The sequence below is a fragment of the Emys orbicularis genome, chromosome 3, assembly GCF_028017835.1.
Source record: "Emys orbicularis isolate rEmyOrb1 chromosome 3, rEmyOrb1.hap1, whole genome shotgun sequence".
Classification (NCBI taxonomy): Eukaryota; Metazoa; Chordata; order Testudines; family Emydidae; genus Emys; species Emys orbicularis.
In genome coordinates, this window is record NC_088685.1 from 58,079,175 (window position 1) to 58,104,643 (window position 25,469).

The 25,469-nt window shown below is 40.7% G+C and overlaps 1 protein-coding gene across 1 annotated transcript in view; it reads left to right on the plus strand.

Annotated features, from left to right (window-relative positions):
- Positions 1–25,469, plus strand: part of COL19A1 (collagen type XIX alpha 1 chain) — a 334,061-nt gene that overhangs the window by 285,923 nt on the left and 22,669 nt on the right. The window contains 10 exon segments of the mRNA XM_065401717.1: positions 2,986–3,030; positions 5,464–5,514; positions 5,598–5,642; positions 6,843–6,869; positions 10,115–10,168; positions 14,007–14,051; positions 17,633–17,677; positions 17,779–17,841; positions 20,803–20,838; positions 20,988–21,032. Of these exon segments, the coding sequence (XP_065257789.1) occupies positions 2,986–3,030; positions 5,464–5,514; positions 5,598–5,642; positions 6,843–6,869; positions 10,115–10,168; positions 14,007–14,051; positions 17,633–17,677; positions 17,779–17,841; positions 20,803–20,838; positions 20,988–21,032 (456 nt within the window).

Sequence of the window (25,469 nt, forward strand, 5' to 3'; positions counted from 1 at the left end):
TCAGAACAGGTTAGACAAACACCTGAGTGTCCAAAGATTTAATAACTATGGTAAGTGCACTATATAGATCATCCAAAACAGTGATTCAAGCATGTTTGAACAACAAGCCCCTTTGAAGCCCCTTTGAAGTAACAAGCCCCTTTGAAGTAATAATCAGACTGCATCAGGGTTGACCCTCAGTCTGCTGCTGTGTATCATATTGATGGACTACATCAGCAGAAAGATCTTAATGGGGAAAAGGTCACAAGTTGCTATATGCAGACAAAATAGCAATATGGATGTTCTCAAAAGAAGACCTTGGGGAAATAATAAATCAGTGATTTGACCAGCCAAGCAGGCCTGGGATGAAAATGAACATGACTAAGACTGAGGTCATGTAGGTCAGTAGAGGTGCCACAGGAAACTGGATATAGAGATTAATGGAATACAGCTACACCAAACTGACCAGTTTAAGAACCTTAGTGGCTGGGTTATAGAAGACAGTAAGATAGTATATCAGATACAGTTCAAACTAGAGAATGCTGGAAGAATGAGGAATAACATGGCAGGTTTTGTATGACAAGCATATGCCATTTACAGAACACGGGTGCATCCAGCAATGTTGTATGGCACAGAAGCATGGTCACTAAAGAAATGGTAGCTTCAATACCTACAGGTTTTTGAGATGAGATGCCTTCAAGGTATATAGAGTTCGAAAAGACAGATTTCAAAATGAAAGCATTAGAATGGAAGTCAGGTCTATGATGTAGCTGACAAAATCCAGGAAGCATGACTTCACTGTTTGGACACATACAGAGGATGAATGAAGAGGACCTAGCGAAGATAGCATGGCAGGAGAAGATGGTAGGAAAGAGACTCCAAGGAAAGCTGAGGAAGTGGTGGGTGGATTGCATCAAAGAAAATGGTAAGCAGGTGGACATTAGTGCAGCCTGAGACAGATGAACATGCTGTTTGCATGACATCCTGATGCCAGATGATGGAATTAGGGGAAGGAGAAGAGGAAGAAGTTAGAAAAACACCTGTCAGGGATGGTGTGATAGTTCTCGGGGTATCTAGGACTGTGAGTCACCTTGTTACCCCCTCGCCTCCAGCAAGAGAAAGACTTGTTTGTGCTTAACTGGGTGTCAGCTCCCTGATACCACCAGCCTTTTCATCATCCAATTTCCTCTGGACAATGCCAACCCTACTTTGTCTGGCAAATTAACAACAGGTGTGTCTCAGTCCCCAAGCTCCTTTGATGTATTCCCCTATAGTGTCCAGCCCTTTATTCATGGAACACTTGCAGGAATACCAGCTTGTATAATTCAACTCAGGATTCTCACCTTGCTTAATACCACAGCACTGAGATATATTTATAGGGAAAACAATATGTTTATTATCAAAGATTCAAGAGATAGTGAGTAAGGATAATGGAAGCAAAAGGTTACATAAAAACGAAAATCATAACACACTTTCTAGAGACTAAACTTGCCTTAGTAGGCTAATCTTCTGTCTGAAGAAGTTTATCTCCCCCCAAAAGTCTTCTGAAGCATTTCAACCAAGGCTGGTTGAGATACCATTTTCATGAATGTAAATTTACTGCCCATTTACTTCCTAAGTGCAAGATGACAGGCTGTCTTCTATGTTCCCATAATATAGTCCAGCAGACCTTTGAAGTGTATCTCAAGATATTCCTGTTGTGTGCTCTTCTGTGTTGTCTTTGTATCTCTCTGTTGACTTTGTATGTAATGTTCCACCATTGTGTCGGCTTACAATGCTTAATTTACAGGCCAACAAGGAGACAGGAGAATAAACATCTTTTGTCTGTCAGGACCACTTTTTTTCCTCCACCTCTGCTGTGATACAGAATCTAAGAACATATTTTCAATTTACATATATAACTCCTCACCTAATAGGAGGAGTTATACGTTCACAACTATATTACCAACCAGTATGACACTGGCTTTCATTTAAGGCTTCACACAACTATATTTGGTGAACCAGAATGTACATACCAGAATCAGAATATTCTTGTAACACACTTGCCAGTTGGCACTGAGGGTTTATGGGTCACAGATCATCTAGGTGTACTAGGTCCTGTCTCAGCGTGGGATAGATGGTCTTCTCACGGTCTCTTCCAGCCCTGCATTTCCATGATTCTGTGTTTTTATTAACTCGTAATAATGACATTACCAGAAGAACTGACTTCCATGGGACAGTGCTTCATGTCATAACATAAAAACGTAGCAGCCCACACTTGTTCAGAGTGCCCACTAGTATGTAAACTGTTTGGGGAGCCTGCTCACATGTATCCCATTTCAGTCCATGTCAGCCCAACAGGCAATAGATATAACCTACCCAAAGTTAGACCATCATCACAATTCACTACAAAAAGTGATGAATTCATTCTTTCTGTCATATTTCAATGATAGGTTTGTTCTTGTTTTGTTCTGGGTTTTTTGTTTTGTTTTGGTCTAAGTAATGGTTGTTTCTTTATAACTTAATCCATAAACTGAAGATTACGTTCAACAAAGTGGTTTATGATTTATGAAAATTATTCTGAACTTTTATTTTCTAAATTTTGTTTATTGCTATGAAGTTTAACATCTTTCTCGCTGCCTTTTCTCCCAATAATATGAAGCGTATATTGTATTCAGTTACTCAAATCACTCTAGCTTACAAGTAAAACTACTATGTTAAAATTTCCATAAGGAAACCTATTGAAAATAATCAGTGTCATAGGGCTAAGACTCTAGATCTAATATAAAGATATTATTCCCATATCTGCTCACTCATTTGTTTGTTTGTTTATTTATGTTATTTTACTTAGGGGATTAAGATGAAACTAGAGAGAGGGGAGGCCAAATTAACCTCTTATATAGCTGTACTTATCCAAAAAAGGAGAAGGAGGAGGGTCATATAGATTGTATTCCTTGTTTATTATCAATGTGCTAGGTATTACATCAGTTTCAGTAAATGAAATGTATGAATCTTATATTGTCATAGGGTAATGAGGGTTCTCCTGGAAAGCCTGGATCACCTGGACCTCCAGTAAGTCATTTGTTTCATATTCTGAATAATATATTTTGATAATTTACCTAAGGATGTCGTGGATTCTCCAAGTCTTTGAATCAACATTGGATGTCTATCTAAATCTAAAAGATATGCTATAGCTCAAGCAGAAGCATATGGACTTGATCCGAGAGACATTTGGGCAGTCTTGCACAGGATGAAAGATTACATGATCATAATGTCAAGTGTCAGAGGGGTAGCCATGTTAGTCTGGATCTGTAAAAAGCAACGTTGTTTTTTACATGATCATAATAGTCCCTTTTGGCCCAAGCTCCTATTGACATCAGTAGCCAAGATTTCACCCTATGAATCTCTGAAAATAATGTGAGTACTTTTTTCTGTAAAGCGCTCTTCATAAAATATTTCTTTTTAAAAATACAAAATACAGTAAAATACAAAATGCTTTAAGAATATAACAGGCAGGCATGGAGAAAATATACTAAAACAATATGAGGTTTGAGGGGACAGGTTCTTCCTTTATAAACCTAGAGTCAGGGTGCAGGCCACCTGTTCAGGTTGTACATGGCATCTTGTACAGCCAATGGATTGTAGTAGTATCTGACTGCATGACCATTCCCTATTCTGCCCCTTTTTCGTTCCCCCCATCCACAACTGTGACTATTCTGCTGCAGCCTACTGGTTTCACCAATAAAGTATATGAAAGTTAAAGTAAAATAAAACCAGCCATATTTATTTACATTCATTTGTTTTTCATGATAAAATTTCACATGTTAAAGTCTTCTGAACTCAATACATTTCTCTTTCATACTGAAAACACATTGTAGTTCAAGTGCAAATTGATTTGGGGATGGAAAAGGTGTGTGTCATCTTTGGTCTTCACTTTGTCATTCTCCCTTTTCTTATGCATACATTTTATAAATCTCCATCTATGAAAAAAGATTACATCCATATATCCTTCCTTCACCTTAAATATCCCATGAATAGAATTTGAAAAAATATAAATCTCTTTTCAGAAGCAAGAGTTTCATCCATTCGTATCTTGAATACACTTGAGTTAACTTGTGCTTTTTGTGCTTTGGAGGTCAACAGGCTGTAAACATTTAGCATAAACTGGTAGTTCAGCTATTGAATTTTATTGAATTCATAATGTTTCTTCTGAATTTATTAGTGTCTCATCTGTCAAATTTGAGCATTAATTCAAAGCTATAGTACAAGCCTGTATACTCTTGAAGTACTTGAAGCCTGACTCAAATGCTTTGCAGTTTTCATTTAAAATTTAACTTTTTAAGGTGATAAAAAATGAAATGTACAATACCTTGAATTCCTTTACCTTCATTTGGCCAGGCACATAAATGGTTTGGCAATTTTATATAATAAAAATTATACAGTTACCTTAGGATTCATGAGCCTTCATTTTTATAAGCTGATAAAAAGCCCAATCCTCCATTCATCATATATCCCAAACTCTTAACTGACTTCATTGGAGTTTTTGCAGGACAGACCTGTCACAGTTCGGGGCAGTTGCACCTATATTCCCTCTCTAGGGTCCCACAAGGGCACCCACTCACAGGCTTTCAGCTGCCCAGCCGCCACCGCTCTGGGTGTAGACACATGTCTCTCTCCCTTCTGAGCATGGTAATTCCAGGCTCCCTGCCTACACAGTATTCCCCAGGAAAGTCAGGCTGCCTAAACAGGCCTGCTTTACTTTTCTCCTCAGAGATGGTAAACAGGGTAATTGCCATAATTAAGTTGCCACACAGCTCTTTCTAAGCAAGTACATTTATTTTAAGGAAAAGCGTTACAGAGAAAACATGTTAACAATAAAAGAACCTACTTACGTGCCAATAAACATACGAGAGATCACCCCCTGACTACAACAAGGGCTGTGGCCAGTGAATCGTCCTTTGCACCCCACCAAGGGTTTATTCTGTGGTCACAACTTCATAACAGCAGTTAGCTCAGAACAAACACGAAGACTGGGCCATGTCCTTCCAAGGATTGGGGCCCCCCTTGGACAGAAGGTTCTGTCCATTTGCTGGATCAGAAAGAATGCACTGAATGCACTTTTCTTTGTTGGCCCCTGAAGAATCTGGTTTGAACCAGTATTTGAGAACCTCTTTCCAGGGTGGTAGCCCTCTGGAGGTGTTACAACCTGAGTGAATTTGCCTAACCACCCCCGACTCCTCTTAGTTCCTGGAGAGCTGAGGGCCCCCCCTCCATGGAATTACACACAGTCCCTGACCTACAAAGATAATAAACTGAATTCAATAAGGTTTGTCCAGGATATTTCAGGTAGTTGCCATATCTGTCACAAGACCCATTAACAGAAATGGTACTTTGGCTTTGTTGTGTACTAACAATTCAAAGGATGAAAGGCTGTTTTTCCATTGATTTCACCTTCATAGTTGTGATATTTTTTAAAATATTTTCTGAATATTTTCCTATTTTAAGGGTATGCCTTACAATGAAAGGAATGGAATGAGCAGCTTATATAAGCTACAGGTATTTTTCTTTATTAAATAATTTAACATTTTTTCCCTGTTTACTGCCTTATGAAACAAATGAAAATTGTTTTCTTTCCCCAGGGAGGTGTAAGTGTTGCTACTTATCCTGGTCCGCCGGGCCCTCCTGTAAGTATTTAATAGACATTATCTGTAATATTTAGTTTAAAACATTTACAGAAAGCTTCATATCTTGCATGCAACTTGTTTGTTGGGTAACAGAAAACTTTACATTTGAAAAATAACAATAAACAATTCAAATAGGATGTGACTGATACATATTAATAATAAAACACACATTTCGTAAGTATGTGTAATAAACAGCTTAGCAGACACTGGGAGAATGACTAAAATTTCAATATAAATATTGATAATTACAACCCTAGATTTTGCTGAATAGTACTTTAAAAAATGCCAGTACCCTGATTAAAATTAATGGGATTACTCCTTTGAGTAAGTGCAGTTTAATATGAATATAGGTTGCAGAACTGGGCACAAAAATAATTTGATCTTGGACTATATATTGCAGTAATGTAATAATTCTTAAAACATATAGTGCACTTTTTATCTTTAGAGGCAGTGTTGTTTAGTAGTGCATTAAATTTGGTGCTGAAAATAAGGAATTCATTAATTCTAGTCTAGTGCTGTCACTGACTCGCTGCATAGCTTTGGACAAGTCTCTTAATTTCTCTGCCTCCGTTTCCCCATCTGTCTACCCTACCTCTCTGGATGATGAGGAGAATGTGGGAGTCATATGGACTGAATGTATCCCTCCCCTCAATTTTCATGAATTCCATAGGTGCTGCTGTCATCCTGGCTGAGAGCTCTGAAAGAGATCTGTCAGGCAGTGGTAACCTTTGGGCTATTCTGCCCCTTTGCATTCCTGTGTGTCTAAGGTGGACTCTGTCTGCCCCTCTTACACATACACTTGGACTGTGGAGCCAGAGAGCCACATGGTTAGTGCCTTTGTGATGTTATAGCCATAGGCAGACTCCACCCCTGGCCTTAATCATTTTGGCAGCTGTGTAAACCCTTTGTGGCCACTAATGAGGCACTGCTTTCCCCTTTGTGATATCATTTGCACTTCGTGGCATAGAATCAAGCCAGGCCACAGAGATATGCCCTGCTCTGCACTATAGAATAACACACACTAGGATTTGACCCAAATTTAACAAAATAAGATTGCTGCTAGTAGTGATTCTGAATACACTACTCTACCGTTTTTTTATAATTGTTATATATTTTTATTATGGTAGTGTTAAAGACACCACATTCTTGTCTAATTGTGTTCTGTTATTTTCTAATACCTTTGTTAATCATTCTTTGCAGGGTCCAAAAGGTGATCCTGGCACAATGGTATGTATATTTTATTGGAATGTGTCATTTTAGTCATACTGACAAGTGTGTCTTCATGAGTTGGAAGGTGGGGATGTAGAGGAGAAGGAGTTGGAGGACTACTAGGGAACTGAGGACTTCATAGGTCATCAGAAGAGCCCTCCCAAAAGCTCAAAGTATGGTCCTAGCCATGTGAGTGGGACAGTCCAGGAAGTTGAGCAGGAAGTTACTCTATCAATACATTTAAGAAAACTTGTTTTATAACCAAGGCTAGAGAAATGTACAGCTCCGGGTTAATAGACTTCTTTTTACAGTTGTTAATATTATGTTCAGTGATACATTATATAAGCTGCCTGTGGATTTTGTTCTCTGTTTAGTAATCTATAGAGGCATTTAAGTATGAAGAATTTGTATTATTTCAAGAGATTAAATCACTACTTGAAGTATGCCCCGTAGAAATAAAGATGGAAAATATTTTAATTTTGAGCCCAATGCAGTAACCCGTAAAGTTGAAATTGCTCATCGGGGGTGATCACATTGTACCAGCGTTTAGCAACCAGAAGACTATGTTTTCTTAAGGAACAGCGTAATGAGGGATTAATGCTCAAAAGTAATTAGAATATGATCAGGCTGTCTGTAGCTGCCAAGAAGTTGATGATAATTGGAGCCACAGTACATCTCAATTGTATAGCTTCACATTCAAAACCTATCTTAATAAAGCCGATTCACTGAATGCTTTGCTGTTTCTCCTCAAAGATTGCAGTGTGCCCTTGTCACAAAACCTTTATATTTCATATATTTACATTTTTGGAACAAATAGAAAAGCTTTGCAATGCCCAGGTTTTGGTAGATATTGTTTGTACTTTGACACCATGAAATATTTTTTCAGTTTTAATATGACATTTTTAAAGAGCCCGTAGGAAGCAAGTAGCTCCCAAACAAGATACATACATTTGTAATAACTGCCAAAGAGCATGCAAATTTCAGAATGGACTAGTCAGTCACATGAGACATTGAAAACCGTCTACATCATAGGCTGTAATTCCCACCATCTCTCGCAGAGGAAAGGATGCCAATTTATTTAACATAATGCAGTGGGTGCCATTAAAAACTGGACATTTACCACTCACAGCAGTTAAATCTACCACAGTCTAAGGCAGTGGTTCCCAAACTTGTTCCGCCGCTTGTGCAGGGAAAGCCCCTGGCAGGCCGGGCCGGTTTGTTTACCTGCCGCGTTCGCAGGTTCGGCTGATCATGGCTCCCAAGGGCCACGATTCGCTGCTCCAGGCCAATGGGAGCTGCTGGAAGTGGCAGCCAGTACGTCCCTCGGCCTATGCCGCTTCCAGCAGCTCCCATTGGCCTGGAGCAGCGAACCGCAGTCACTGGGAGACGCGTTCGGCCGAACCTGAGGACACGTCAGATAAACAAACCAGCCCAGCCCGCCAGGGGATTTCCCTGCACAAGCGGTGGAACAAGTTTGGGAACCACTGGTCTAAGGAATGCCACAAATTCCATGGTCATGGGGGACAAAGCAGCACAAACCCACATTTACAGGACTGCACCGTTGCAGTAAAGGAGGCAAAATGACCCTTTCACTTTCAACATGGCAGAATCATGGCCAGCAGAGCTATTTTGCATAGTGAACCAGCTACTCAACCCAGACTGCCTAGCCCAGACACAAGATCCCAGCATCAACTGCTGTGAAGAACTATCAGCATCCTTCACTGAAAAGTTCAATAGAATGTGTACAGAGCCCAACAGGAAAGATTAAAAAGGGAAATGCTTTGAAAAGCTGGACAAGATGTTTTCTACGCCTTCCATTGAAGCCATACATGTGTCACAATGGTGTGAAGCCTTGGGATCTACTTTTACTCCTTATTAAACTTGGATGATGAGGTATAGTTTCCAAAAATACCATCTTGTACCTCCAGCTTGCTAGGAAATGTCCCTTCCTTCCATATGAGGACCTGACCATGGTGATCCATGCATTTGTCACCACCAGGCTGGATTAACATAACTCATTGTATCTAAAGCTGAATGTGAAGATGATGCAATGACTGCCTACCTTCTCCGTATCTCTGGTCACTTAGAACACATTACGCCTGTGCACAAGTCCTTCCACTGGACAGACTCAAGTCAGCTTCTGATGACAGTTTAAGGTTTTGGTCCTCATTTTCAAAGCAATTAGTGGATGAAGCCCCAGCTACATCAAAGACCAAATTTTGATATATGAACCCATGTGATATCTGCACTCCTCTAGTACAGTGCAGGTTACAAAGTGCAGGATGAAGTATGTGAAAGCTAGGAACAAAGCATTCTCTGTCGAGGGGCTCTTGGTAGGGAACAGTCTTTCAGAAGAGATTGGGCAAATCCAGAATCTCACCATCTTTAGAAAAAAGCCTTTCCACCACGAGTAATACTTGGAATTTGAACAACTCTTCTATTCCCAAACCACTCTCAAGCCCCTAAATCCTCAGAAAATCTCTCTATCCCAGAGTTCTGACCCCATTAAAGGGAGAAGTTACAGAGATGCCATGAAATCCCTTTGGGATTTTGTTATTGATTTTACATGTAAAGCACTCAGATACTATGGTGATGGGCAGTAGTACAAAACTCCAAGATAGCTAGATAAATAGCTTGTTATGGTAAATGTCCCCCCCCCCCCCTTTTTTTTTTTTGGCACTCACTATTGTCTCTAAAGCTGAATTACTGTTCAGTAGTTGCTACATCATCTCACTCATTTTCTGGCTTTTCTTCCAAAGCTCATAGACTTAATGCTGGAGTGCTCCTGATCTACACATCCCTAGGGAGAATAGGCTTTACTTAGCTAACAGAGTTTTGCTCTGAAGCCTCTAGATGCAGCTTTTTTTACAGTCAAAAGGAGAATTCTAGAGTAACCTTGCAACCCATGTTACTTCTCTAATTGACAAGATATATTCAAATCTCTCACTTTATTGACCGAAAGTGGTTTAGTGCTGACCTTGACCAAGTAGATAACCAGAGGGGATTCTCTCTGATTAGGTTTTTAATCATAATTGAAACAATTAATCAGAAAATAAACATGTACTTGTTCTGGGAATAGTTCTAATTCTCAGGTCATAAAAACAACACATAGCAAAAGCTGTTCACTCAAAGTAAATACAATATTTAGCTGATTGTTAAATAATCTCAAGTTGAATGCTCTGCTTTTATATGCTATATTACAATTTTTATATGTCATTCAGAATGCAGAATTATTAATCTAAGCAACACTTTAAAAAAAACAGGGAGAACCAGGTCCAATGGGACTACCTGGACTAGAGGGATTTCCAGGAGAAAAGGTAAGACTTTATTAAAGAAAAATATCCTCTCTTTTTTTCAATTGGTATTGTTGTTTCTTTTGTATATCTACAGTGTTTATTGGCAGGGAAATGTTTCTTTCATTTAAGAGGCTGTTCACTTGTTGATGGTGTCTATCTGCAGCAGAATGTTTCATGAAAGATTGGATCTGCATATGTAGAAATGTTGCATGCCTACTGTATTTTCATTTTCTGTTTAAATCTAGGTCTAAATAATACAATTAAATCAATGTAAAATTCCATTTTTTCAGGAATAACAAGTTGTGTGTAATCAACCTTCCATCCTTTACCAGTCGTTCATTCTATTCCATTAGTATTAGAACAGCCACTTTGATTTTACTAAACAAGCTACTTCCTTGATTAATGCTGATTAGAAGTGCAAAGCACTCCTTAGCAGAAGACACGAACCCTTTGATATGCCCCTAGGTATGTTCACTGGTTTTTATGCCTCTTGACCAAACATCATCTAATCTAGTTATGCTGTCCATTATAAATGCATTTCTGAGGCAAAGATCCCACCTGATAGTGCTATAGTCTAGTACTGTAACCCTCAGACTGACTGCATGCATGACTTTTACAAAGAAGGCTAATTTAAATGAGACTAAAAATCTAAGCAAAGTGGACCAAATCCAGAGAGATGCTGAGAACCTGCAACTTCCAGTGGGCCCAGTCCTGCTTCCAATGAAGCTAAAGGCAACTCTCTTGCCTTGTAGGATTTGACCTGCTATTTTTAAATATGTGGATTGTAACCATTTTTGTTTTGCATTTCTTATGTTATAATGAGTCTGTATCATAGAATCATAGAATATTAGGGTTGGAAGGGACCTCAGGAGGTCATCTAGTCCAACCCCCTACTCAAAGCACGACCAATCCCCAACTAAATCATCCCATCCAAGGTTTTGTCAAGCCTGACCTTAAAAACCTCTAAGGAAGGAGATTCCACCACCACCTCCCTAGGTAACCCATTCCAGGGCTTCACCACCCCCTGCTAGTGAAAAAGTTTTTCCTAATATTCAACCTAACCCCCGCCCCCCCACTACAACTTGAGACCATTACTCCTTGTTTTGTCATCTGCTACCACTGAGAACAGTCTAGATCCATCCCCATTGAAACCTCCTTTCAGGTAGTTGGAAGCAGCTATCAAATCCCCCCTCATTCTTCTCTTCTGCAGACTAAACAATCCCAGTTCCCTCAGCCTCTCCTCATAAGTCATGTGCTCCAGCCTCCTAATAATTTTTGTTGCTCTCTGCTGGACTCTTTCCAATCTTTCATGTCCCTCGATCTTATGGCAATGCCCCTACTTATACAGCTCAAAATGCCGTTAGCCTTCTTGGCAACAAGGACACACTGTTGACTCATATCCAGCTTCTCGTCCACTGTGACCCCTAGGTCCTTTTCTGCAGAACTGCTGCCTAGCCATTTGGTCCCTAGTCTGTAGCAGTGCATTGGACTCTGCACTTGTCCTTGTTGAACCTCATCAGATTTCTTTTGGCCCAATCCTCTAATTTGTCTGGGTCCCTCTGTATCCTATCCCTATCCTCCAGCGTATCTACCACTCCTCCCAGTTTAGTGTCATCTGCAAACTTGCTGAGGGTGCAGTCCACGCCATCCTCCCGATCATTAATGAATCATTATGTATAATGATAATCATAATGAATCATTATGTAGTCCCTTCTGGAGAACATCTGATCCCCAAGCATGGTAGAGTCCATTTGCTCCTCCTTCCGGCTTTGTGTCCCAGTTTAGGACCAATGAGCACTGGGTTCTCTGGAATTCATGGACTGATGGCAGGTCTCAGCCCTTAACTTGCTAGTCACTGAAGCTAAACTGCATTCTCAGTAGACAGTGTATCCAGCTAGTGGCCTGGTGAATAACTTCATATGCAACCCTTGTGACTTCTAGCACATTACAAATTAAAAGCAACTGTAGACCAACCAAGTTTAAAAAGGAATAAACACATTATTAAGAGAAAGGATATGATTAATTTAGAAGACAGGAATTAGGTAAAGGGAAAAGGCAAGGAAACTGATTAATGAACGAACAGATTAAACCCCACAACCACAATCAAACCCTTCCTGAAATAAAGATATTCTTCTAATAAGCCAATACAGTCAAAATCCCACATAGACTATACAAATAAATAGGTGTGATCCCAGAGTCTGCCTGCAGGTCCCAGGTGGCTAGTGCGAATGCTGTTGTTGTGTTGGAGCTCTGTAGGGCTGACGGAACAGAGGTAAGTTGTGCAGTGAAATAATCATGTGGCAGGCTTGACCACCACATATGTGCAGTGTGGTGTCACCCACCCCTTTGATTCCAGGTGAGTTTTTAATAGGCTGTGCACCCACAAACCAGGGCTTTCCTTACCCCTGGCATCCCTTTCTATCTATCTAGGTGATGTATCCCAAGTATTCATTGTTAAAGATTCAAGGCAGATCCCTCATTGGGTGGAGCAGATCCCAGGTGGCTCCAACCCTGGCTTTCCCTTGTTTTACAGGGCAAGAGAGGCCTAATGGGTGAGGCTGGCAAACAATCTTCTCCCTGTGAATTCTTCTTTCCCTCTTGGGTTTTGCTTGGTTATTGGTTGGGTGGAAGAAGTGGTTTTGTTTCACAGACACCTAGGGGAGATGGAACATCCTCTGGGAAACTGGGTGTTTCCCATTGGCCAGGCACTTGTGGCTGACAGGAAAACTGGAAGTTTTTTTGCCTGCTCTACAGAGAGCAACCCAGGAGGTCTATCTCATACCCTTGCTAGCAGCCAGTACCCAACCACTGACTCCCATCACTTGAGCACAGTGCCTGTTCATGAGCAGGACATGGATGGGCAGCTTCCGCCATTTGGAAGTGGTTGTAGCCTGCAGGTGGCTGCCCGAGCATTTCAGTCAGGCCTCTAGCCTGGTGACTCCTCTTCTCTATCCCAATCCCTGGTTCTGGTTGTGGTCTCATTCACATGCTAAGACAAGCTGTTTCAGTTGCTGCGGTCTCAGTCTCTGCACTACACTCCATCTGTGAGAGCTCCTGGGAGCTGCCTTTCTGAAGCCCCCAAAATGTCAAGAGGCTACATGTATTTTATCTGTGGTCTGCACCAAATGAAATGCCCAAAAGACTTTGAGATGTACCATCTAGTTAATGTCAATCTCTACTGTAGTATGTTATTCATGCATTTTTGATCTGAGGGTCTCAAAACTTGTGAAAGACAATTAATTTGTTCACACAGTACCTTGTAATGTAGTTGTGTTACTTATTACCATCATCGACCCTATTTTATATATGTTGAAACTGAGGCACCCTGAATCAAAGAAAAAATCTATAGTAAAGGCAGTAGTAGAACTAAGAACTCCTAATGCTCTTAGACTCCCTTCCTGTGTAATAGCAGGACCCTGCATAAAGCTATAATGTTGGTATTAGTGCCAACTATTTTAAGGTGACATGGAAGAAAAAGATGGTGGTACAATACTGAATTATACTTTGTTAATTATGGTCACTGCCATGAGTATAAATGAGGGTTATTTGGAGATCTACATGTTGGTCAGATACTTGATCCTGGTCCATTTTAAAGCATTTTTAACATTAACTTTCACCTGAATATCCCTTTGATTGAACATAAGGGCAAATACACATGACATTACAGACAGGGAACTAAAACACAAAGGGTTATGTGACTTACTCAATGCCAAAAAGAGTCAATGGTAGAACTAAATATAAAAATTCAAACAATCCTGCCTCTCCCATTCTAATAATATCTTCATTAACTAATACTGTTTGAAGACTCTGTGTTCTCATTTGTTGGAAATATTACAATGCAGTGGTATCTTTTCCTTAGGGAGATCAGGGACCTGCTGGTTCACCAGGAGCACCAGGGTTACCAGTGAGTATGTTCATGAAAGAAACAGCTTATTTCTTGGGAAAAGTTGAAAAAAATGCCAAAGCATAAAAGATGCACATCCACATTACTCATTACTATTTGTGGAGTAATGTTTGCTAGAAATTTTATAGACATGTATCAAGATGAGCTCCTTGACCTACAGAGTTTCCAATCTTAATAACATCAAAGGATACCCTTTTTAATAAAATGACAGCAGAGAATGAGATAAATGTGTGATACAGGTCTGAATTGAAGGCTGCTTATATATACTGTGTCAAAACAGTATACAAGATTGTTCTGAATCTCCTCAGTTTATTAAAAGGCAAATGAAGAAGCCATTTTATTTATTCTTGGAGATAAAAAAGCCTCTGAACGTATATCTAATATGTTGACATTAGGAGATGTCTCTGAAAGGCATTTAAGCTCACAGGGGCCAGCCAGAAATTTTGTTGTAGGTAAAGATAAATGCAACTATAAACTTAAACTATAAACTTTAGTTGTTCATTTTAATTGTTCATTTCTTTTCCTACATGAAATAAATGCAATTTTTCTTTAGATTGCAATTTCAGTTCACTTAAAAAGATATCCTCAGTTTTTCAGCAGGCAGTATGATAACAGCAGTCAGTTTATGCAAATAAACTCATTACTATTAAATTTGGGAAGCTCCCAACCAGCTCAGGAACTGCTTTTTAATTATGAATGTGTGTCATGAATTTAAAAAGGTAGTCAATATCTCTACATTCAGTTTCCATTAGCCACTGTTCCAATAAGAGAAGAACACCAAGATTAAGCAGTTCAATTTAATTACGGTCCTGTAAAATAAGTAAAAAGTGTACATCCAAAAGAAAGGAAAGAAGAAAGAAGTCATTTTTCTGAGGCTCAGATATAGCATAAGAGCTTCAAGGCATGTTGCTGTAGAATCAGAATGTATCAAATGTTGGACATTATGAATTCAATAGTGCAGTAGCAAATTAGACTAATCATAAATGAAGCTACAATTTAGTCAGAGCTATTTTTAGTAAAAGTCATGGACAGGTCATGGGCAATAAACAAAAATTCATGGCCCATGACCTGTCCATGATTTATACTATAAATACCCCTGACTCAATCTTGGGGGAGCTGCTACTGCGGGGGGGTGCACCCAGGGTTGGGGTCTGGGGCCAGGCGCACCAGCTGCCAGGGGCCCCTGGAGCAGCAGTTGCTCTGGCCGCCCTGGGGACCGCTGCTCGGGCATTCCCCAGGGCCAGCTGCACCGGCACTGCTTGGGCGGTCCCCAGGGCCAGCCGTATCTGCCACTGCTCGGGCGGTCCCCAGGGCCAGCTGTCCCAGGCCACCTGAGCAGCAGTCGGTATGGCTGGCCCTAGGGCCGCTCCAGCAGCGGCCGGTGCTGCTGGCTGTGGGACCGCCCGAGCAGCTGGCTGCAGAGCTGCTCCAGCAGCAGCTGGTGTGGCTGTCCCCAGGGCCACCTGAGCAGCCCGCTCCGGAGCCAGCTGCTTGGGCAGCCCTGGGGTCAGCCACAGTGGCCGCTGCAGAAGTCACGGAAATCGCGGAAAGTCACGGAATCCATGACTTCCGTGACCTCCATGACAGACACAGAGCCCTAATCATAACTGTTCATTCCCTGTGGATTTCTCAGTGGTTCTGTCCCAAGTCATGTTTCAGTCAGTGTAAAGTATTGTTCTCAATTCTGGCTGGATACGAAATATTTAATGAGTCTGTTTCATCTCTGATGTAAAGCATCCCATTACTTGTGATTCTGTGAAGGCCTGTAAAATAAAGTATTTGCTTTAACATTTTATACTAAACAATTTTCATTAATAAATTGAAAGGTTTATGACAGAATCATTATAGTTTATTCGTCTGGGAAGAACATTGGGAGTTTTTCCAGATATCTTCCCTTAGGGGAGATTGGTCCTGTTTGACTGGAATTCATTCCCTAGAATCTGGGCAAGCAACTTTTTTCCCAGTTGGGGATATTAAATATCTCTTTGTATTTTAAGCTGTTTTCTGAGTAAGAGTTTTAGAGAAACTCATACTAAGAAACTGAAAAAAACTCCAGAGCCCCCACTTGCATAGAGCTAATCCTTCATTCCTTATGCATCCAAAACTTCTACAGCAGTCAGTGGGTCAGATCCTCAACTGGTGTAAATCACCATAGCTCTGTTGGTTTTGTTTCAGAAAGTACCATTAGAATAAAAGAGAGAGATGTCCATTATATATTTCCTGTATTTATCAAATATCAGAAGGGAAAACATTTGTGGGTTTTGTTTGTTTGTTTGCTTCTTGTGAGTATACAAGCTGTTCATGTCATTCTTTTAAACTTCGGAAATACCTTCTTCAACATGCCCCTTCTTTATATGGTAAGTGGTGGGGGAGAAAGGAAGAATATGTGTGGTATTAACTGTTTCAGCTAAGGCAGAGTATCAGAACTCTTTGCTGTAGATACAGAGTTAGTACAGGTCTAATCATGTGTTAGGAACTGATGAGTGACAAGATGGAATTGAATGTTAGATGAGTTGGAGGGTAGGATAAGTTAGGCTCCTTAGCTTAAGCAGATGCTGTCCTACAATGGACGGACACATTTGAATTGATGATACTCTTCACTACCTTGGAAAATGGGTGTAGTCAACTTGGACTTACAATAAATGCCAAGAGGAGAAAGTGTTTCATTTTGGAACATGGACAATAGATAAAGTGTTGAAATGCAGCAGGGGAGTTGTAGAACAAGTAGAATCTTATGTGTACCTAAGAAGCTCAATCAGTGCCAACAGTTGCATCAAGGATGAGTTTAAAAGGGGATGTGCCTTAGCCACAAGTGCTGCACAGAAATTGGTGAAATCATGGACTGAAAAAAACATTACATTTGGTACCAAAATGAAAATTTATTAGACTAGTGTATTGACAGTATTACTCTATGGGCTGAAAGCAGCTGCCTTAAATGAAACAGACATCAGAATGCTGGAGGCAGTAAAGATGAGAGTTCTTTGAAAGGTGGCAGGTATAAAGTGGAATGATTTAAAGACATAGGAGAGTAGGATGTGAAATCAGGGTAAGAGATTCGCCCACAATTGAAAACATTATGAGGGTGGGGACACTGCAGAAGGAAAACTGATGATAGGATGCCAAAGAAAGATCATCCAAACACAACCAGTGTCTGTCAAATCTGAAGGCCAACCACCAACTAGATAGCGGGACGTCGTGTGCAGGGACATGAGTAGGCTGGGTGTAATGGAGCAACAAGTCATGGACAGGAAGGAATGGAAATGCTGTACTGCTCCCATGTCTGATAGATTATCTGGGATGAAAATAAGATGACTTGGAGAGTGATTTCACTTGGCTAAACTAAGCAGTATTTGTTTTTGGACAAGGAATTGGATAAATAGGAAACAAAAATAAACAACTGTGTTTTAAAGCATTTCTTACAAAATACTTCTGAAAGGTCTCCGAAAGCATTCAGTGATGTGTTAATTACATGAACATTTTGACCAAATAAGCATAATATTTTCTGTTTCATTTAAAGGAAATTGATATTTTAGGTCTGTTAATTTAGATTTTAAATGTTTCTCTTTGGTCTCCCTCCACAGGGAAAGACTGGATCTCCAGGACCACCGGGAATGCCAGGGGAACCAGTGAGTGCATGTTTGAACTCTGGCTTATTATGTTGCCATTCCTACATGTTAAATATAAAATGGAAGATTTTATATATTTGTGTGTGTTCTTCTCATTTAAGGGTGAAAGAGGCCCTGTAGGAGACATCGGCTTTCCTGGGCCAGAAGGGCAATCTGGAATACCAGTAAGTAATTAGCCACATACCTAGTGTCTCTGATAAGCATAGGCTAGTGGTGGCTAGCCTCTCCTGGCTGCCTGCACTGCTGTGACTACACTCTACTTGTAGTACACTAGCTCAAATATGTCTCTTTGAGCTTGGAATCACACCCAGCTCCCAGTGTAGACACACCCTTCATGTGCTACACTCAGCCTTGTCAGAGATTACAGAATAAATAGATTTGACCCTGATAATATATGGATAGGTAACCTCAAATGAACATCTGGTGCTGTAGAACCAGGCATTGGTCATGCAAGTCCAAGTTCATGCTGGATGAGGGTTGGGATTGTCATGGGTAGTTATGTTATTGAATATGTCCTGAGGGCCCTTTGAATCCTGTTGACAAAAATGATCCCCTACAGTTTTGTTTTTTGGAGTAGGGATGTTAATCCAAGAATTCATACAGTCTATAAAAGATGGCCTGCCCAAATTCCTAACTTCAGATTAGTAAAAAAATGTTTGATTCATAACTCTGTCATAACTCCTCTGCAGGCTGCCAGTGCAACATAGCAGCTGAAGCATTCTGCTCCCTGAGAGGTAGTTGTGAAGTGGTCGAGATACTGTTGCAGTTCACTATACTCTTCAGGGGCAGATTTTCAAAAGAACCCTGCACCTCCCATTTAATCTCCTAAATGAAGAGGTCAAATTTTCAAAAGGTGTCTTTACCCAGTATTTGCCATTGTACTGAATGGAAACTGGTGTGTGTTGAGCAACTTTGAAAATCTGACCCTGCAGCCTCAAATTCATTTAATTAGTAATAATAATAATAGTTATTTCTATTCTGGTAGTACCCAGGGGTCTCAGGCAGGACCAGGAACCCATCCTGCTAGCTTCATCCTCTGGACACCGTAAAGATGGGTCACTATGCACAGTATTTAACTGTCTTGGAGCAGTGACCTGTCCTTCTGTTTTTCTGTAAAGTACAATGCACACAAGTGACTCTTACTAAATAATAAATAAATAGCAATAGTTGTAATTTTATATGGAGTTAAAGGTGCTTAGGAGTAACAATAAAGTCAGTATTGCCAAGCCCAAGCATTAAAAAAATCATGAGCTAGCCCCCAAAAAATGTTGAGATGGGCTTAAAAAACATGAATTTAAATATATATATACATGCTTTGTAGTTTTTGAGTCTTGGGGTTCACTTGGGTCTTATTAGTCTCTTATAATTGCTTGATTCTAGGAGCTGTGCTCCTAAGAAAACCACCAGATATCACAAGACTTTCAATAAAATTGCAAGAGTTAGCAACACTGTACAGTAGTTTTTTGTAACATATTAATCTAATAATACCGTTGTCACCAATGGCTAATGCTGCATTTGTGCTCACGAGTCCAGGAGCAGACAGAGTGAGAGGTGCAGGTTCATTGAACATCTCTTTAAACCCTACAGATTCAGCCATGAAGTAACAAACCTCTAATAGCAATATTTAAATTGCAGTCTAATGGGGGGAGTAATTGTAAAATTATTGTGTGTGTGTGTGTGTTTTGTTAGGGCTATATTTTCTTACTTTAACGTAGAAACAGATTTTATTCCTCTTGGCATTACATTCAATACAAATATAGATGGATGAGCTGGCCTCCCTGTTACTTTAGCACCCCATTAACAAAATATTTTGAGCTAAGCTCTGAGTCAGAATCTTTATTAGTGGTCAGGTTGGTAGAAAGAATATGGCTGGATTTTGAGAGCCTAGACTGAGTCTGATGGGCTGACATTTACAACTGAGAATATCGTTTTTTAAATTGGGCAATGTGGAAGTAAGTGAGCAAGGTTATAGAACCTGTATAGAACCTATACTTATTCTCCTTTACTTTCTTCCTCGCCAAATTTACCCAGTTTAAAAACTGGTCTGAAAATCTACATTTGTTAATGCAGCCCCAAAGCTGTAGTAGTGACTGCCATTGCACTACCCTGGGATAAAATTTAGGAGATCTCCAGAGAGAGAAACAGAGACAGAGAGATCTATTCCTCATTTCCCTCAGCCTGATCCCTCTCCCTGCCTCAATCAATTTACTGTATGAGCAAACGCATAGTCCTCCTGGAATTGCATTTACAGTGTGCAAGGGAAATACTCTCCATGTGCATACTCCTCAAATTCTTCCTTCTCACTCAGCAGAACCACACTGGTTCTGCTGCATCTGGGGCCCCCAGTGACTGTGTGGAGAGGGGTCTGGATTTATCACAAATGCAATTCAAAAATTTCTGCGTTATTTAGATCGATGGGCACTTAGGCTGGTTTATAGCTTTACCTTCAACTTCCCTTTCCATCTGTTCCCTGAAATGTTGCATCAATTAAGGGCCAGTAGCTACAGTAAGAGAAATGTGTGCCATATTTTAGTGAATGTGTAGCACTGGGAACATGCTCATTCAGTTCCATATCTCTAGAACCTACTCTGACTTGCAGAATTCCAAATTCAGTTATCTTTCAAAATTGCATCATCACAGAATAACGTGCTGACTAAGAACAGGGCCGTAGCAACAAAGAACGTGGCCCCCTCCAAACGGTGGCCCCCTCCAAACATATGTCCGGGCGGGGCCCCTTACAATGCAGAAACTGGAATGCGGTATTTATTTTGCCACTTTTAGGGGCCCCCTTCCTTGCGGGGCCCCCTCCGGTCGGAGGGTACGGAGGGCGCTCGCTACGCCTCTGACTAAGATGTTATTTTACCTATGTCCTCCTCAACTCCAATCTAGCATGTTGTAGCTGTGCAGTTTAAGCTCAAACGTACTTGTCTGTCACATCTTCCAGCTCTTTACACTTGACTTCAGCCGTCACCAAAACACAAACCTCTGACTCAGCTATTTATCTTTCAAAATATTTATTAATGCCATCACAGATCACAAGGTTTTCCTTGCCTGTTTCTTATTTTTAACGTATTTATTTACGTACAGTTATAGTAAATTGTTAAAACATACTTTTCTCTTTATAGGGAATAAATGGAAAAGATGGATTGCCAGGACCTCAGGTAGGAAAACATAATTTGCAGTGTTAATATATTTCACAGATAATGTAACTGTTAGTCCTAGACAATTACTTTCAGCTGTGTTAATAAATTAATGTATAATCAAGTTGTTAAGCAAGGTATTTTACACTTTCAAAAAAATTTATTTTCAGGGTCTGACGGGAAGAGCAGGTGACAGAGGTCCCAAAGGAGAACGTGTAAGTCTTGGTGTAATAATCCTTTCTAGTATATACCATTATTTGACTTTGCTCTTTGGAGAACATCCAGATGTCTGTCTAGTATACTTTTAAATCTTCAAGACAAGAAGCTCAGGGCCAGAGTGGGGGGACTAGAATTTTAAAGGAAAAATTCAGCATTTGTGAAGAGAAAAGGTTTGTAACATTTTTTCCTAGCAAAGATCGCCTTGACAATATAAATCAATCACTAGGGTGGAAAGGAACAAGCAGCGAAGCTCTACTTCAGCAATAGACAGCTGAGGGAGCGATAAAGTTTCCCCCCTCCACTCCCCAGGACCCCGGCATGCACATATGTTTTACATAAAATGATTCAGTTAAGTTTGAGTTGGGAAGTCAAGAAATCATCTCACTTAGGCAGCCTCGTGCATAGCAATGTGATTATGGTGCCCAGGAATCAGTTATATTTGGGGGAGGTGCAAAAAAATAATTTTGCAGGCTTACCCAAAAATGCTAGTTCTGTCTCTGTCTCCATCAGCAGTTCTACACTGTTAATGTATCTGTTCCTCAGAAATAAAGCCCCACAATTCCAATGTAACATCATCAACAACACAATTTAGTTGTAAAATCAGAAAATCCTGTCCCTAGGGTGGGAACGGTGAACTGCGGCCACTGGGAGCTGCGGGGGGCCGTGCCTGCGGACGGTCAACGTCAGCGAAATGTTTCGCGGCCCACAATCAGATTACCCTAATGGGCTGCATGTGGCCCATGAGCCACAGGTTTCCCACCACGGCCCTAGGGTAACTTGTGAGGAGGAACTCAAGATTATAGTGTGGAGAAAGAATGAAGTTTTTATCACTGTTAAAATAATTTCCACCTGTATGGGTTAACGTTTTGCAATTTTCTATTCCCGCCTTTAAAAATAAAGGACCCAAATGAAACTTATGAGCCATCTTCTTATTAAACATTCCACTACCTACAATGTTATATTACTATACCTTGACGGTATTCTTTAATTTTATTGACTCTCCATGTAATTAGTATCCATTGAGATAAAGATAAAGGAAAAGGCCACCCATACAAAGGTTGGACACTAAAACATACATTGGGTGCCCTTACAACTTTTCTGATTCTTTGAAAGTGTCAACCAGTTCTAGCAGTACTGAAATATAATTGGTGGGATTCTGAGCAGTGTGGCTGCCCCAGAAGCAGCTTCTCTTCACCATTCTGCACAGTAGATGTTCCTGTGCTCCCTGCATTCTGCTACTAAGGAGTAAATTGCTAAAAAGGGGTAGGAGAGGGGGTCATGGCCCTTGCTCCTCTCTGCACCAGAGTTGGACTCTGACACTAGGGGGAGAAATCAGTTCCATCCTAGTGGATGGAATAGATTGTATACCTTTGCCTTCAAAAAAGCAATTATGCCTGCCTCTGCTGCTCTTCTTGGAGCACAACTTACCACTGTGTGGAAGAGCCGTACTTAAAACATTCATTCACTTTTTAGAGATAATGATGGTTCCAGTGGTACTTGCCATTTTAATTATAAAGAATCTCTCACAATCTTGTAAAACAGAAGGACCATGAATGCACCCACTGTACTACTGTGTTTACAGAATGAGGATGAAATTAGCCTCCTCTATTGGAATCGCTTTTTCAAATTCTGCAGTTGTTCTGCAAACACTAGTCCCATTGATGTCAACTGAAGATTTGCATGGGGAACAATTGCAGAATGTACAATAGAAGTCTGCATTGCAGATAAGAGATCCGCAGTGCCAATTGGAGAGGAGAAATTTAGTTGGAATTAGGTATTAAAGCCCTGCTCCTGTTAGAGAGATTGCAATGATAACAGAAAATAGCACAAGTCAGTCCATTCTGCAACAGTGATTATACTGCCTCCCTTGATTTCTTTCATTCCTAGCCCCAATATACCTTCTTCAGGTTGAGAGCAGCTGTAATGATTATAAAATAAAAGAAGCATCAATCCTTGAAGGGCAGAATGAAAAGGAGAAAATGTTTATAGTGTGGACAATTTCATATCTAAGTCTTTGTAGAGTCCAGTTTGAGAAGGAATGGGACCAAGGTGGGTGCATGCAGGCTGAGATAACTGTACATACCCTTAGGTGATTAGACACTGCAATGATAGGTACTTTATAAATGGCATACAACTTGAGATGGCACTGGATGCCATTTGGGGCGCATCTACCATACATTCAAATCCTAATGACTAAGTCACTTCATTTGGCTCTGTCATTTGATTTGCTTCATGCACCCAGAATAGAGCCATGTTGGCATCCTGTGAAATAAGAATCAGTTTAAAAAAAATAAATACTATTTCAGGACTTCAGTTAATTTTGGATGTTATGTTATTGGTAGAAATTCAGAATCACTTTTTTTATTAAGTTAAATATGCCCAATATAGTATTTTTAAATTGCTATGGTAATATTAAAATATTGTAGACTCCCAGAAGTGCTTCTATCAGATCAGTTGTGCCCTGCAATAGAACCTTTGTCAAAGAGAAATCAGCATTTCTAAATTTTTTGGTGAAACCCTTATCCATGCTTAAACTACTAAATTCTAAACCAGTAAAATAGTAATTATACATACATTTGTGTTACTGAAACTCTTAAATCAGGCTTCTTGTAAATCTACTTTATTTCAGGTTGCTATTTTGTTCATAGTCTAGTTTGAATTCATAATGACGGCAAAGCAGAATTGGGTCTGTTGAAGTTTCTTCCAGGCCCAACTTCAATCTAAAAAAGAGAAATCATACTGATGGTTATTCTTCTTCCCACTTTCAATATTATACTCACTCCAGAACAGGATTTTCTCATCAGTCTCATTTTAGAATGCTTCTCTGGCATTCAGTTTGCCAAGGAAAAACTAGTACATGCGGTCAGATCCTTCAGTCCTTATTCAAGCAGAACTCCCATTAGAATCAGGAAGGAGCCCATTTTATGAAAAATGTAGATCTGTATCTGGGGATGACATCAGGATCTTTCCCCTACTATGGATTTTTCAAGATGCTCCAGTCATTTCCTGTATGTTTTAGGAAGTCTGCAAGAGAGAAGCCCACTCCTATAAATCTTAGATGCTTCATACCTGGAGAAGACATTTTTAGTCTCCATTCTCTGCAGAGCTCCTAAACTGCATCAGCACTGGGCTTCTTCAGCCACACCCTTCAAAACAGGCAGCATCCTTTTCCTAGTCCCTTCCTCCCTTATAAGTTCCACAATGACTGAGACAAGGATTCCACTGGAACCTTCATTGCATTTATTATTTATTGTTAGTATTACTGTAGCATCTGGGCAACTAGTCATGGACCAGGACCCCACAGTTTTCTGCGCTGTTAAATCCTTGCACACCTTGCAAAGGTGAATTAGCTGAATTAACTATGTATGTGCAGCAAAGACTTCTTCAGATGTATTATATTTTTTTCACCCAAAAATATAATATACATGCTCGGTAGACTTTTCCATGAGAACCTAAATGGCTGCAAATTAATGTGCTTCATTAATACTGGCAGAGTAGCTCTCTAAAAAACATCATGTTAATATATTCTCTGAATACATAACTATAAGAGAATGTTATTGTGCCACTCTGATGTCTTAAATGTGCACTATTGTTAGCAGTTTGGGACAGGTTACATTGATATATTGGTTACAGGGTTGGGGATTCTTCTTCAAGTGTTTGCTCATGTCAGTTCCATTCTAGGTGTGCGTGCATGCACCCATGTGCGCAGCCGTCGGAGATTTTTGCCTTAGCGGTACCCGAAGGGCTGGCTGTGGTGCCCTCTAGAGTGCCGCGCTCATGCCACTGTATATCAGGCACCGCCGACCCACGCCCTCTCAGTTCCTTCTTACTGCCCATGGTGGTCAGTCAGTGACAAGAGCTAGCAGTTTTCTTCCCTTGGACTTCGTGCCTTCGGGCCTCTTGTACATAGTTGATAGTGTTAAGTAGTTGTTAAGTGTTAGATAGTTAGGGTCCCAGCGGGGACCTTTCCCCAAGGCGGGCCAGGCCCTGGCATCCTGGGTTTAAGCCCTGCTCAGACTGCAGCAGGCCTATGCCTGTGAGTGACCCCCATAACAGCTGCCTTAAATGCTTGGGGGAGTCACACGTCAAGGAGCATTGCTGGATCTGCAAGAACTTTCGGCCCCGCACCCAAAAGGAGTGGGATATTCACCTCAGGGCTCTCCTGATGGAGTCCGCCCTCTGTCCGGCTTCCGAGCCTTTCACGCAGGCTGCACCGAGCGCCCCAGCCTTCTTGCGCAGCACACCACTGGCACCTGGCTCTTCTCAGCACCATTCATCATTGCCGGTACCGAAGAAAAGGCTAAAAAGCGGTCTCCGGCACCGAGTAAGAAGGGCCAGGGGTCATCCAGCAAAGGACCTGGGCCTGCCTGCCAGCCTTCTCCAGAGCCGCGCAAGTGTGCCTCCATGACCGGGGTTCTTAGCCCCCTTAAAGG